The sequence below is a fragment of the Crocuta crocuta genome, unplaced genomic scaffold, assembly GCF_008692635.1.
Source record: "Crocuta crocuta isolate KB4526 unplaced genomic scaffold, BGI_CrCroc_1.0 scaffold214, whole genome shotgun sequence".
Classification (NCBI taxonomy): domain Eukaryota; kingdom Metazoa; phylum Chordata; class Mammalia; order Carnivora; family Hyaenidae; genus Crocuta; species Crocuta crocuta.
In genome coordinates this window covers 419,993-435,480 of record NW_027529999.1, presented here as the reverse complement: position 1 = coordinate 435,480, position 15,488 = coordinate 419,993, and the positions used below count along the sequence as shown (strand labels likewise).

Below are 15,488 nucleotides of genomic sequence, written 5' to 3'. Positions count from 1 at the left end.
CATGAGATCAGGCCCTCATCATCTACCCCCTGTCCTAGAGATCTTCCATCTGGCCAGCTGCTAAACTCTTAGGTTATGGATTGATCTTGGGATTGGTCTAAAGAAGAAAAAAGAGCCAGCGAGGGCGCCCCTGGATCCATGGCCCACTCATACCATCGACAAGCTCTGGATTGTGTGCAGGATTCCACATTCCCTGCCTAGCCCCGCCCACCACAATTTTCCTGTGGAGTCCGGAGCTCTGATTCCTTTGTGCTAAGCTCCCCCTGGTGGTGAAGATGTCCATTGCAGGAAAATAAGCTCTCAAAAGTGAGACTAAATTGCAGGCCACGGGAGAGGTGGAATCATTTGCTTTATACCAAGGAGAGAAGAATCCTTGTCCCCTCACTCCTAATGACAGTCATTCCATTTCCTATATAGGATATCTCTCTCACATGTTTGCTTATGTCATTAATCATCACAACAATTCAATGACAGGAATCATTCTAATTTTACAGAAGAAACAGGCTTATAAATATATGATCAAGTCCAAACTCTTCACCGTACGTAGTAGTCAAGAGCCTAACCTGTTTTTCCAAATTCATCTTCAGTTACTCCCAAGCCGAAATGGGCTTGCTCTTGAACATAGCTTACCTCTGGGCCTTTGTTCATGCTGTTCTCTGTATCTCCTACCTACCAAAATCCTATTCATTTTTGAAAACCTAAACAAGCAATACAGTACTGTCAGGCGTCTGGGTGGCTCAGTCTACTGAGCATCTGACTCTTAATTTCAGCTTAGGTTACGATCTCAGGGTCATGGGATCAAGCCCTGCATCTGTGCTGAGCATGGAGCTTGCTTGAGATTCTCTCTCCCTCTGCCCTTCTCCCCTACTCATTCTCTCTCTCTCTCAAATAAATTTTAAGAGAAATACAGTATTTTCTAAAACTCGCATTTATTATCTTTGTAATAAATACCACAAGACATGGGAAGGCAAATGTCTGGAAGACTACGGGTGCGTGAGTAGCCCTAAGATGCGGAATGTTAGATGGAGAGACTAACATATACATGGAAGTAAGAACGGCTCAGGGAATTAGAAGGACATGAAGACACATGGATTCTCTTTCAGCGCTTGTAATAAAAATCAGATGTAAGTATTCTTGCTGGCAGAAGAGTGAGCAAGTCCCTGGGAAGCTGGGAGAGCTACCAGTGACATTTCTTGAAAGACTTCAATCAAATTCACATTAGTTTTCTTTGTACTTCATAATAGATCCGTGTTATAATAATAGTAACTAATACTTAAATAGCACTGTGCACCACGCACTGTTCTAAGTACTTTACACAGACTAATCTTTGTTAGAATGTCATAAGATAGCTACTAAGACTACCCTCATTTGACACTGAAAAAAACTGAGGCACAGAGAGGTTAAGTAACTTCCTTAAGGTCATGCAGCTACTAAGTGGCAGAGCCAGGATTTGATTCTAAGACCGCGGCAGAGAAGGTCCTCTGAAAAACTACACTTTAAAAATACTGCCTCACACTTCTGTAAATACAACTGAACGCTCCAGAAAGCAGTATTGTGTTTTATCCTGTGTTTGCACACCCCCACTGGGTACCACTAGAGGTCTGCATAATTCAGGTAGAAAACTACTGAACCAGAGGACAGAATTGCCAGCCATGGCCCCAAAATAACACGACCAAGGAAGAGATCCCAACTCTTGACACAGTGACTCAGGACTGGCCTAGAGCCAGTGACATTTCCTCAAGAACCCAGACTCCTGGAAGAGCCAATAGAGAACAAGTTAATTAGGAAGTGGAGCTGCAAAGAAGGGAAACAAGGGCTTCAAGGTCACAAAACAGCTGAGACACGTGGCCATGGATCTGGAAAACAAGAATCTAACCAACATCCTGCCATCTTATGATTCTTTCCCCCCAGGGATCCTGTGGGAGGCAGATGTGAAAAGACTAGGACCCTGGATCTTTCTGCTAGATGCTGGGATCGAAGTGCACATTGTTCTGGATTGTGTCAGTTACAGTTGCCAGGCACCAAACACAAACTAGCTTTTTATAATGGAAAAGTCCATAAAGGATTCAGGTATGGCTGGACCCAGGGGTTCAAATGATGCTATCAAGACAGTGTAAACTGATTTTTTAAAAAAATTTTTAATGTTTATTTATTTTTGAGAGGACGAGAGACAGCGTGCAAGCGGGAAGGGGCAGAGAGAGGCAGACACGGAATCTAAAGCAGGCTCCAGGCTCTCAGCTGCCAACCCAGCCCAATGCGGGACTCGAAGCCATGAACTGTGAGATCATGACCTTAGCAGAAGTTGGATGNTGCCCCTTCCCAGTTGTTCTAAAAAAAGGCCCTAGGATTGCATCTCATTTGGCCTGAGTAGGGTCACTAATCACCCCTGCTCCAAAACCAGCCACTGTAGCCTGGAGCGGCAGGATGGAATGCTTCGATTCCCCAGGCCTGGGCCATCATCTGCCCACACTGGACCTGCAGAGTCAGGCAGCCCCACCAGACCACATGGACTGAGTGTGAGGAAGGGTAGTTCCGCAAGGGAAAATCGAAGTGTTCTAAACAGAAGGAGGAATGGGTGTGGGGCAGGAAAAATCAACAGACAACTGGTACGAGATGGGCAGGAGACCCAGATAAGGGGTTGCATGCATAGCAGCCCATTTGAGTGATCTTCCCCTCTTACACTGGGTTACTGGGTTGTATGAATGCCCTCAAATCAATAAAGCAAACATTTACTGAATATTTGCCACGTACAAGGTCCAGCGCCCTTCCACGTAACAGATGGACAGCAAGACTTGCTCCTGCCACCAGCCCTGGTAAGGCAATTACTGTTATGTTTCCTCCCATAGGAGCATAACAAACTCTTACTCCTGTCTCAGGAACCAGCTCTGATGTCATCTTCCATGAAGTCTTCTCTTGATCGCCTCCCCTGTCAGACTTAATCACCTTCCATCCACCTCTGAACTTGGTACATACTGCTATTGTTATCACACCGTGCCATAATTTATTGATTCTTCTCTCTGTCTTTCTGAAGGATGAGAGCCACTTCTGTATCCCTAGCGCCCACCATATAATAGATGTTTAAAACGTTTGTTGACCTGAGTTGAAATGAGTTCCCAGGAATGGCTCAGCTTCCATCTTTTATGGACCATTCCTGAAACCATTTAGCTTCCCTTCCCAACTGGCATTCCTTTTTTTTTTTTTTTTTTTACATTTTTTTATTTTTTGAGAGAGAGAGCAAGAGCGGGAAAGAGGCAGAGAGAGGGAGACGTAGAATCAGAAGCAGGCTCCAGGCTCTGAGCTGTCAGCACAGAGCCCGACACGGGGCTCGAACCCACAACCCTGAGATCATGACCTGAACTGAAGTTGGCCGCTCAACCGACTGAGCCACCCAGGCGCCCCTGGCATTCCTTTTAAGAGCCAGTTGGCCCCTACCTGAATTCAACTGAACTGATACATATTTGAATGCCTGTGGCGTGGGAGGTAGCTTACTTAGACTTCGTTAATTCAGAAATTAACAAGTGCATTCCAAATCCAGCACTCTAAAGAGATCAGAACCAGTTCTACGACCAGAATTTCTTTGGCTGAAAAAAAGAAATCTCACCGTTTCCTACTCTACTTTGTGAGCTTGTCGTTCTCCCTCTCTTGGTCTCTTTTCTCCCAGATGGGAAGGCCTGATGTGGTGTAAAACTTGTAACTTAATAGATACCTATGTGTTGAATTAAACCACGTTTCAGTTTGCCTAGCTTAAAAACCTCGGAGGAATAGGGGGTGCCTGAGTGTCTCAAGTCACCAACTTCTGCTCAGGTCATGATCTCCTGGTTCGTGAGGTCGGGCTCTGTGCTGACAGCTCGGAGCCTGGAACCTGCTTCGAATTCTCTGCCTCTTTCTCTCTTTCTGCCCCTCCCCCCCCAAAATAAACATTAAAATAAATCAGTAGTAATACTTGATCTTCTCTTTCTTCCAGACACCTATCCAAACCATCTACAAATCCTGCTCCTTTTACCTTCAAATCCAGAATCCAACATGTTTCACTCCCTCACTCAATCTGGTACAATCCATCAACATCACTTGCTAAAATCATTGCCATATCTTTATCTGTTCTCCCTGTTTCCACCCTTGTGACTCTACAGTCTATTCTCACATAGCAGCCAAAGTGATTCTTTAAATATATAAGTTCAGGGGCGCCTGGGTGGCTCCGTCAGTTAATGATCTCAGGTCATGGTCTCATGGTTCTTGAGATCAAGCCCCATGTGGGTCTCTGTGGTGACAGCACAGAACCTGGTTGGGATTTTCTCTCTCCCTGTCTCTGCTTCTCCCCTACACACGCCCTCACGGGCCCTCATGCTCTCAAAATAAACTTTAAAAAAGAATGTGAGTTCAAACCCTCCATCTCCCCCATCCCGTTCAAAGTAAGTAGGAGCCCTATAGGGTCTAACCCGTTCCATGTCCCACTCTCATGTCTATTCCAACCAAGCCACACTGACCTTCTTGCTGTTTCTTAAACACACTAGCTGGGGTCATACCAGAGGGCCCATCCACTAACTTTTTCCCCCTCTGCCTGGAATACCCCTTTTCTCTGGGTATCTATATGACTAACTCACTCATTTCCTTCAACTGTTTGGTCACCTTCTCAGTGAAGCCTACTCTGACCGTCCTGTTTAAAGTTGCAACCTCCCATCCCCCTTTCCTGTTTACCTCCACAACAATTATTCCCTCCTAATATACTACAGAAGTTACTAATTTTATGTCCATCTCTTCCCACTTAACTGTAAGGTCTGCAAATATCAAATATCTACTAATTAACTCAATTCAATATCAATGTCTATTATGTGCCAAGCTCTGTGCTAAGTCATGGAGCTACCAGGTGATTAGGACAGTTTATAGGTCTTGGGAGAGAAGAAATCATAACAATTGGTAATAGTACCTCATTTATTGAGTGCTTCCTGTGTTAAGTACTTGTCATGCATCCTAATAATGATGGCTAACATTTTTAAAGATAGACTCTCTTCCTCACGCGTTATCTCATTCAATCTTCACCAAAACCTAAAAGGTGAATATTACGAGCCTCGTTGTAAAGAGCAAGAAAAAAGATTTCAAGGCTCAGTATTGGCAGAAACAAGATTTGAACTAAGGTGGTGGCAGGAGAAATATTTAGGACTTAGGGTCTGCAAAACTAGGTGAAAGAGTGGTTGTGGGGGGTCGAGGGAAACAACTCCCAGATTTTGACTAGGGTGGACCAGAGACCAAGAAAGCCAAAGACAAAGATGAAAGCCCAATGTGGGACGCGTGGAGTTTGAGCTGCCTGGGGGGCCACTGATGGATACAGTCCATCTCGCGCAGGAGCCGAGAGGCGGTTCCGGGTCCCCTCCCTCCGGCCTGAAGAGACGGCGGGAGAAGGCACCCACAGGAAAAGCAGGAGGTGACTTCCCTCCCTCTGGGGTCTCCCGAGCAGCAGCTGCTGGAGGGGCGTAGGGGGCTGCGAGACAAAGAGAGCGCGCAGGCACCGCCTTTGTCCGCGCGGCCCCTTTAAGAAGCGCGTCCCCAGCTTCCAGCCCGCCTTGTATGCAAATTTGGCGGCCAGGCGGGAGCGCGCGACTGATACCCGGGGACTGGGCTGCGGCGGTTAGTCCTCTCCCGGCCGCCGTCGCCTCCGACATATTGCCCGCAGGAGCTGCGGCGGCGGAGCGGAGAGCGCCGGGGGGAGGAGATGGGTGAGTGGAGCAGGTCCGGCTCGGCCGGGGAACGGGCAAGCGTGGGGGTCGGGATGGCCAAACTGCTGATTGCTCCCCCACGCGGACAAGATCCCGGCGAGGGAAGGGGGAGGGGATGCGGGGCACCGAGGGACCCCGCCCCCTCCTGTCGTTTTGCGGGGTGGGGCCTCGGTTGTGGAGGCGGGGCATTGGCACGGTGGGCGGGGCTTCTAAAAAGGAGCGTGCCCGAGGGGGCTTGGGCTTTGGTGAGGACCGGCTCACCTGGGCCAGAAGTGGGTACGGGGCGTGGCGGTAGGCGGGGCCTTAGTGTTGGGGCGGAGCTCCTGTGCTGTAGGCGCTTGTGCGGGGGCGAACTTTCTGGGCTGTCAGGGCTTTGCACCAGGGGCGGTGGGGCGGGAAGACCTTCCAGACCTAGGGAGCCCATTCTGGAGCCGGGCTTCTGGGCAAAGAGAGCTTTTATTGGCTTGTGGGCGCGTTTTCTGGGCTGACAACTGTGTGTAGGCGGGGCTTCTGGGCCTAGGGGCTTTACGTGGGTGTAGAGCTTCTAAAGAGAGGAGAGTGGGTGTGGGCAGAGCTTTTGGACTTGAGGGTGCATATGTGGGATGTTTTAAGCCAGGTATAATAGTGTGTGAACAGGGCTTCTGGGTTGGGGGTTGATTGCGGGCAGAGCTGGACAAGTACTTTTTGGAGACACGTGTGGGAAAACCTTCCGGAAGCTAGGGCAAGGGGTGTGTGTGTGTGTGTGTGTGTGTGTGTGTGTGTGCGCGCGGTCTGTTGCGTGAGGTAGTTTGAACAGGGCTGTAATTTTGATTAGGACTGGGGTGGTGCTTAGGACCTTTGTGCAGGACTTTTGTGCAGGTTGGTGCTTGAGAGTTTGGGCTACACTGCCAAGCTTAGAGAAATAGGGTTTGGGTCCACAATCACAGCATTCTCCCAGAGCCCACATCCTTGACCCCGTGCTCAGGCCCTGGGTCCTGACCGTGAGACACCAGGATGCCTACTGAGTTGGATCCTGGCCTCTAGAGAAAAAAGCTTCAAGGGTGCCCAGAATCATAAGCCTAGAGAGACTTGGAGTATCTGAACAGGACAGTGTACCCCAGAGCTAAGGGCTCAAGCCTCAGACCCCTAAACTACCTGTGACACAGCGTAAACTCAGTTTCCTAATCTGTGGAAAACCTACTTTGCTGGGTTCATCCACTCTTGAAGGTAGACTTCTAGACCACTTACTTTATTCTGGGCTCTGTGGCAGGGGGAGGGGAGAAAACACTGAAAAAGACGGCTAAAGGTAAAGACCTCATTGATGTTCCGTTCTAGGGAGAATGACAGACAATAAATATGTTAACAAATGACTAAGATAAATTTGAAGACTGTATTGTGAAAAACGTAGAAATAAGAGGGTTATGGGGGCAGATGATTAAAAAATGGCAGTCAGGGGAAGGCTCTCCAGACGGGATACAGCAAGTATCAGAGGTGGCGACAAGTTTGGTTTGCTTAAGGAGAGAAAGGACAGGATGGCCGAAGCATGGAGGCCAGGCAGAGAATGGTAGGAGCTGAGGTAGGCAGGGGCCAGATCAGAGGGCTCTGTGATTAAATGATAAAATGAGACACTGGGTAACTGGTAGGCAGTATCATTGCTGTTATCCTTGATATATGCCCTTTGGCTTGAGGATCTACTTTATGTTGAGTCCCACAGGAGGACGAAGAGGGCCCAACAGGACATCATACTGTCGAAATCCACTGTGTGAGCCAGGATCCTCAGGGGGCTCTGGTGGGGGCCATACCTCCAGTGCGTCCGTCACCAGTGTCCGTTCCCGCACCAGGTAAACCACCTCTGTCTCTTACCCCTCACGGTGGGCTCACAGGGGCAGTACGAACAGAGCTCTCTCTCGCTGGGCTCTAGGATGTGACCTCCCAGATGCCAGATGGGGGCTTAGAGTGCAGTGAGCAGCAAAAGACTCAGAGGCGGTCGTGACTTGGGGCAGATGCAATGGGACATAGTATAATAAGCTCAGTTACAGGATCCCAGCTAACAATTCTGCTCCTTGTTTTCTGGTGGCTTCAACAAGTAGTCTCTGCTCTTTGGGGTTCCTTTTCCTCATCTGGAAAATGGACCTAATAATTCTTTCCTTCCTGCGGAATGCTGGAAAGCCTGAATAAGATTAGGGGTAGGAAAAGCTCTGTTGGCTCCTTTGTCTGACGGGCAGGGTTAGGACTCCATCCTTGCCATGAGCTGCTTTTCTGACCCATTGCCACCTTCCTGTGCCCCAGAAGCCCTTCTTGGTGGGGTTCTCGGGTCAGCTCCTGATGGTTTTTTTTTCCCCTCCTCGCCTCCCAGGAGCAGTTCTGGGACGGGCCTCTCCAGCCCCCCTCTGGCCACCCAGTCGGTCGTGCCCCTACAGCACTGCAAGATCCCCGAGCTGCCAGTCCAGGCCAGCGTTCTCTTCGAGCTACAGCTCTTCTTCTGTCAGCTCATAGCCCTCTTCGTCCACTACATCAACATCTACAAGACAGTGTGGTGGTACCCGCCTTNNNGAGAGAGAGAGAGAGAGAGAGACAGAGAGAGAGAGAGACAGAGAGACACGCAAGCGCCCTGTACTTTTGGCCTCATGCTGGGCATGGACCATGTAGAAGGAACAGGAAATGACTGATTCCCGAACACTCGTCCTAATTGCTCAGTACCACTTTAGGCGTTTCAAAGATAGTGGAAATAAATCGGACAGATTTTGCCTAAATGAGTGCAGGATCTTAAGTCCCGTGGGGGCGAAGAGCCACAGGCATACATGAGTATTCCAAGGAGCGGAAAGATCTCCGTGCGGAGAGAGAGGTTCAGGGACCGGAGCATGGGTGATCAGAGCAACAGGGCTCCCGCACCACTCTCTTACCTCCAGGGACTGTCCCAATTCCCTCCTCTGGGTCCTGTTCTACTCCTCTAGGTAGTTTCCCGGCCTGACTCAGTTAGAGGCCTGTGAAGGTCAGAGAGTGGGGATAGTCCCTGCGGAAAGGACTGGGCAGGGGGAGGTGGGTTTGGAAAAAGCCCGCGTGTGGGCGGGGGCCCACGTGACCCCCAGCCTCTGCCCCCTGACAGAATTTCCACCTGATCGACTTCAACTTGCTGATGGTGACCACCATCGTTCTGGGCCGCCGCTTCATTGGGTCCGTCGTGAAGGAGGTGATTGGGTCCCTAGAGAATGACCAGGGACTTTGGGACTCCCCTCCCCCCTGGGGGGTGCCAAGGAAACATGCCTAGCCCTTCAAGCCCAAGGCATTTCCTTGGGGCTCCCTTTGAACTTGGGTGAAGAACATTATTCACATCCCATTACTCTTAGAGTTTCCTGGGCGTCGAGGAAAAGCATTCGCCTTGCCGGGTTCTGTCCAGCCTGCTGCCCCGTGGTTCCCAGGGGACGGGTGGGGATCACAGGCCACACTGGGTGGGATTTGGGCACAGCCCCCCCGTGGCCTCCATCCAAGGCCCCATCCTGTCCTATCTCGCCCTGACCCAGGCTTCTCAGCGGGGGAAGGTCTCCCTCTTTCGCTCCATCCTGCTGTTCCTCACCCGCTTCACCGTTCTCACGGCAACAGGCTGGAGTCTGTGCCGCTCCCTCATCCACCTCTTCAGGACCTACTCCTTCCTGAACCTCCTGTTCCTCTGCTATCCGTGAGTACCCCTCACTGCGCCCCTCGCTGCCCAGCACCTGGCTCCTCACCTCTGCCCTGAGTGGGGCTGGGGCAGCAGGCCCCCGTACCTGGAAGGCGGGGGGCAGGGCAGCAGCAGCATCCTCTCCCGTTGTCTGAGAACGTCCCCCTGAGAGCAGGACAATTAGTTTTTTGCAGGAGCAGAAACTGAGGCGGCAGGCACAGTTTACCCAAAGGACCACCAAGGGGGGGTCAGAATGGGACTCCGATCTGAGCGCATCTGCCAAAGGAACAGTTCCCGATGGGGGTGCCTGGGCTTTGTCTCCCCCTCTCTTCCCTTTCTCTCGGATTCTTTCTCTTTCTCGGTCTTTTTTTTTTTTGTATCTTAACGTTTATTTAGTCTTTTAGTGCCTCCCCCAGGTCCGTGTGCATGCGAGCACCTGCGTGCGTGCATGTCTCCGTGTGAGTGCCTGTGCATGAAGTATGTGCGCGCGCATATCTACATGTGCATGTGTGTGTCAGCTGTGGCGCCTGTTTTGCTCACTCACTCCATGTCACCAGGGCCCAGGTTATTGAGGAGGGGAAGATAATGTCTGGGAAGAGCCCGGGACTTCCCCCTTCTGACCTAGCACCGGGGAGACCTTTGGCGGGACGTCCACACTTGCTGTTCCCAGAGGCAGGCTCCTGGCTGCCTGGGCATTTACAATTGTTTCCCTACCCCTGGGCTTTCTGGTTCATGAACGTCCTCAGCCTGGGCCAGTTCTGTGCCCTGGGAAGCTTCAGAGCTGGATACTCGTCCCTCCATACCCTGCATGACCAAAAGGGCACGGTCACGGGAAGAGCCTCATCACACTTGTTTCAGCTGTAACTAGTTTTTAATGATAAGAGTGATGCGTGTGTCATATAAAAACGTTGAACTTTACAGAAGCTTTTAATGTAGAAAATGAAAGTCCCATGTAACATCAGTCCTCCAGAAAACCATTATTCACAGCACATCCTGCCAGATTTTTCTGCCCAACCATACACACGTGTACTTTTTTGGTTAACAAAAAAGGAATTCATCTCTGCACGATGTTGTATAATTTATTGCATTTTTTTGGGTCATCACAGGACTTGGGTATTTTTCCATGGTGATACATACAGATCTGCCTCATTTTGTTTTTTTAATGGCCTCATAGTATTCCATTGTATAGATTTTTCACAGTTGCTGTATGTGTCTTCTATTGGTGCCCTTTTGAGGTGTTCCTAGCTTTCCCTATTGGAGGCAGTGAGGTAGGGAACATTCTTTTGTGTACATCTTTGCCCACTTGTCCAATATTTCTGTCAACAGATTCCCAGAAGTAGAATTACTGTACCGAAAGGTGCAGTGCATTTTTGATAGATATTAACAAATGGTTAGAGGCATCAACAGTCGCCTTAATTTTTTCACTTTCTGGTTATATCCAGTGAATCCACTTCTTTGGATACAGGTATCACTCAGTATTCACAGTTTGCCCTATTTTTTTATTATTTAATGTTTAACTTTTTACTATCATAAGACACACATAGCCTAACAAATCAGTTCAGTAGTCCTAAAAACACTCATGATGAAAAACAGCCTCCAACCCCCCTTTTTATCTTTTTATTTTATGTGTTTATTTTTTAAGTTTATTTATTTTAAGAGAATGAGCACAAGCAGAAGAGGGGCAGAGAGAGGGAGAGAGAGAATCCCAAGTAGGCGCTGCACTGTAAGCATGGGGCCCAATGTGGGGCTTGAACTCATGAACTGTGAGATCATGACCTGAGCTGAATTCAAGAGAACTTAACTGACTGAGCCCCCCAGGTGCCCTACTTTTTAGCTTTCTAGTCCCACTTCTCCAATGCGATCTCTTTCACCATTTCTGACTTTCAGTGTTTTTGAGTTACCTCCATAATTCTAGTATCTTTGTATCTTTATTCCTTTCAAAAATTTACAATTATTTTTATAGCTGGATAATAGGTTTTCAGAGTTAAAATTCAAAATGTATGAATATGTGTAAAAATGTGTAAAGAATATAGAATGAAAGTCTCTCTTTGGCTTCTCTGTCTCTTAGCTACCCAGTGTCTCTTCCAAGGGGTAACCACCACCATTTCTGGTTTCTTGTATATCCTGGAAATAATGTTTTATGCACATACAAGTATACTGTACACACAAATACATACATTGATTCCCTTCAATGATAGGTGAAGACTTACTTAGTTCACCCTTCTATCCATACTATTCCCAGTATTTGATAACTTATTTTAATTTTTCTATTGATTGTCTTTTTCAATAATATCACTATGCTTGTATTTTTCATTTCATCAACAATAGTATCTTAATCCCTTTAACGTAGACAATTATATTAGGAACTCTACCCTTCCACTTCTCCTCCCCTCTTCCTCCTCTCACTTCCTAGCAGCTGTACACTTATATTGTTAAGCTTGACATTCACATTCTCCTGTAGAACCACATTTAAGTCTTCCGTTCTTTGTCTAAGGTTAATTCTAAAAACTAAAAAGCAAAAAGCAGCCTTGATGTTGTTATGAATATGAAAGTACCATTCACTTTAAGGCCAAGTAGTATGCACACATGACATTCCTTCTGTATAGTTACTGAGTTATAATCTTGGGCCTTTTAAAAAAAGAAAGTTCCTCATGTCAAAGTCAAATGGTTTCTCTTTTCTTAACGTTCCATCAATTGCTTAAAATCATGCCACATTTTAGTTTGCTTCGTATTTAGATTGTAACTTTCTTATACAGCCTTTTTTTTCCCTTGGAGTTCTAATTGCCTTTCTTTTTTCTTGTTGACAAAAGAATGATGGGCCTTCAACATATCCTCAAGTTTATCCAGCCTCTCAGTCATGCTACCTGTTGCCTGGAGTCCATTTTTCCCCCTAAAGACATCCCTCCTGGAGTCCTCCATCTTCCTGCTCCAGTCTGGAGTGGTTGCTCTTTAGGCCTGCTGTACAGCTCTCAGCCTGGGACTTCCCTTCGCTGCCCTCCTGGGTTGGATCCACTGTTTCCTGGATCCCATGTCTTCCTCTTTCTTGGTTTTCTCCCTTATTATGCTGGAGTGCATTATCAGGTAATTCCTTAATAATGGGTGTGTGGGAGGTATATACATTCGGAGGCCTTGCATGTCTAAAAATGTCTTTATTCTGCCCTCATACTTGATTGATGGTTCAGCTAAATGTAGATTTCTAAGTTCAAATTCATATTCTCCCAGAAGTTTGAAGATATTATTCCATTGTCTCCAGCATCCAGTGTTTCTTAAGAGAAGTCTGATGCCGGTTTGATTCCAGTTACTTTGTATATGACTTGTTTTTTCCTTTCTAAAAGCTTTTAGAGCCTGTTTGTCTTTTGATTAATCGAAATTTTATAAGGAGGTGTCTGGTGTGAGACTTTTGTCAGTCATCGTATCCACACTCTAGAACTTCTTTAACCTGGAGATTTGGCTATTTCTTCAGATCAGGGAAATTTTCTCCTATTATTTCCTTGATAATATCTTCCCTTCCATTTTTTCTCTTCTCCCTGGGACTTCTGTTCTTAAGGTGGTAAACCTCATAGATTGATCATCTATTTCTCTAATATTTCCCCTCATATTTTTCATTGCTCTCCCTTTCTCCACCCCCCNCGCACCGTCTTTCTTTCTCTCTGTCTCTCTCTCTGTCTCTCTCCCTCCCTCTCCCCCCACTCAGTCTTTCTCCTTTATCTCTCTTTTTTTTACTTTGCCTTTAGGGAGATTTTCTCAACTTTATCTCCCAGCTTTTTTATTGAGTTTTTCAACAATCATGTATTTTTTTTTTTTTTTAATATCTCAGGCCTCTTTCTTGTTTTCTGATTGTTCTTTTCTCATAGCATTCTGTTCTTATTTTAAAAATCTCTCACGTTCCCTCAATTTTGTCTTTCCACTGGGGTCAATCTTTTGTTTCCTGCTGCTAGTTTTCTAAGCATAGTTAGTTTCTTTGGTTGTCTCTTTACACTTAGAAATGAAGGAGTAGTTTGGAGCACACTCCCTCTCCCTTTGCCATTGTGTATGTGAGTGGGAGGTTTGACCAGGGATTCTAACTATAAGAGCAGAACACACAGACTGGCAGGCTTTGCTTTAGGATGAGTGAGTACGGTGCTATTTGTGCGCCCCCATAGACCAGAAACCAGGAAGAGGGGGTTACCCTAGGATATCCCCATTAGAGACGTCGGCTCTCCCCAGGGTAGTTTAGTCAGATTCTTTACAGAAGAATTCCTCAGGGTAGACTGTGTGAGGTGAATAAGAATAAAGGGGCTGACTCTTATAAATAAATACAGATCTTTGTTTAATCCCCTCTGTTCAGTCCTGCTACGCCTTTCTGCCCTTTATCAGATGTGTCTGCTTCAAGCCAGAGTCTCTCTTGGGTCACTGGGCAGATAAGCTCCTACCCCCAGTACAGCCCTCGCAGCATATTCTAGACCTACGCCATCCAGTTCAGTAGCTTCTAACCAAACGTTCTAATTATTGAATGTTTGCAAGAAGCTAGTTTGGATTGAAGTGTGTTGTAAGTGTGAAATTCACATCAGATTCTGAAGGCTTAGTACAAAAAAAGAAAGTAAGTCAAAATCTCATTTGTAAATAATGAGTACATGTTTAAACGATAATGTGTGGCATATATTGGGTTAAGTAGAATGTTAAAATCAATGTCTTTTTTTTTTCAATGTGGCTACCTGAAAACTTCAAATTACATACATGATTCTCATTATATCTCTGTTGGACAGCGTTGCTCTAGGTGATGGCTTCCTTCCTCTGTCAACATGTTTTCATCTGCTTTCTAAATTTGTCCAAATTGCTTGTGAACCGATAACATACTCCCATTCTTTTTGCTGATATGAATTTATTACCGACTTTTATACGGTCACATCTTGAGTAGAGAGGGTGAGTGGGAACCTGCCATCTTGCATGTGAAGCTGCTTCTAACGTGTGACCTCAGGAGCAGTCACTTGCTGTTGCCAAATAACATTATTGTGTCTGCACTCCTTCTTAGAGGCAAAACCAAGGAGATTCTTGAGTACTTGCCCTTAAATTCGAGTCTGAATCCCTCGTATGATCCTATAGGTGCCCTACCCCTTCACTCCCACAAGGTGTCCTGGAGAATGTTTTGGGAATCCCATTACAGTCTTCTTTTCTGTCCCAGATTCCCTGGTCCCTCTTTTCTAAACAAAATTTTATGGCTCTTCTACTTTGGATCAAACACCATGCTGGGTGTTGTTGCAAGGTTTGAAAGAGAGTATTTATGAAAGCACTAGGTGTAATGCCTGAGTGTAGAGAATCAATACAAGCCATGTAATTTAAAGCAAACTAAGGGAACTGAGGCTCATAGAGATGAAGTAATTTGCCCTAAATCACAGTGCTAGTAGGTAGCAGAGCTGGGATTTTAATCCTAGCCTGTTTGACCCCAAGGGTTATGCTCCTGACCACAGTTCTCTAAGTTCTCTTACTTAACCGTACACCAGGGAGAATGGTAGCACCCCCATTTTATAGGCCAGAAAGCAAAAACCCAGAAAGGCCAACTGCTTGCCCAAGGACACTCATGTACCTTTCGTGGAACATCAGGAAACAGGAAGAAAAACACTACTATTGATAAGAAAATGTAGCATTCTTATTGGCCCTAACTCATGCGAACAGCCCAGGGACCTTTCTGGGGCTGTGTGTGAGGACCTGGGGAAATTGACAAGCCCCAAGCTGAAGAAAGGAATGCCTGGAAATAGCACCTACTATAGCATTCCATGGACCCATGCTAGGCTAACTTAGCTACTTTTTCCCCCTCTATATATTTATTTATATTTAAAATAATCTCTATGCCCAGTATGGGGCTTGAACTCACAACCCCAAGATCAAGAGTTGCATGCTCTACCAATGGAGCCAGCCAGGCACCCTGGCACTTAGCTACTTTTTATAATTACCTACTCTCCTGGCCTTTAGGTCCATCTAANCGTGAAATCATGACCTGAGCCGAAGTTGGACGCTTAGCTGACTGAGCCACCCAGGCATCCCCTTTTCTTTTCTTTTTTTTTTTCCTAAAGTAAGCTCTGTGCTCATCATGGGGCTCGAACTCACCCACATCCCTGAGGTCAAGAGCTGCATGCTCCACTGACTGAGCCAGCCAGGCATCT

General features: G+C 46.9%; 1 protein-coding gene across 1 annotated transcript in view; it reads left to right on the top strand.

Moving 5' to 3' along the window:
• Nucleotides 1-5,547: 5,547 nt before the first annotated feature.
• TMEM39B (transmembrane protein 39B) overlaps nucleotides 5,548-15,488 on the top strand; it is a 19,571-nt gene continuing 9,630 nt past the window's right edge. Inside the window, 5 exon segments of the mRNA XM_077763532.1 lie at nucleotides 5,548-5,711; nucleotides 7,397-7,531; nucleotides 8,047-8,240; nucleotides 8,768-8,880; nucleotides 9,212-9,366. Coding sequence (XP_077619658.1) covers nucleotides 5,563-5,711; nucleotides 7,397-7,531; nucleotides 8,047-8,240; nucleotides 8,768-8,880; nucleotides 9,212-9,366 — 746 coding nt within the window. The 5' untranslated portion in view covers nucleotides 5,548-5,562.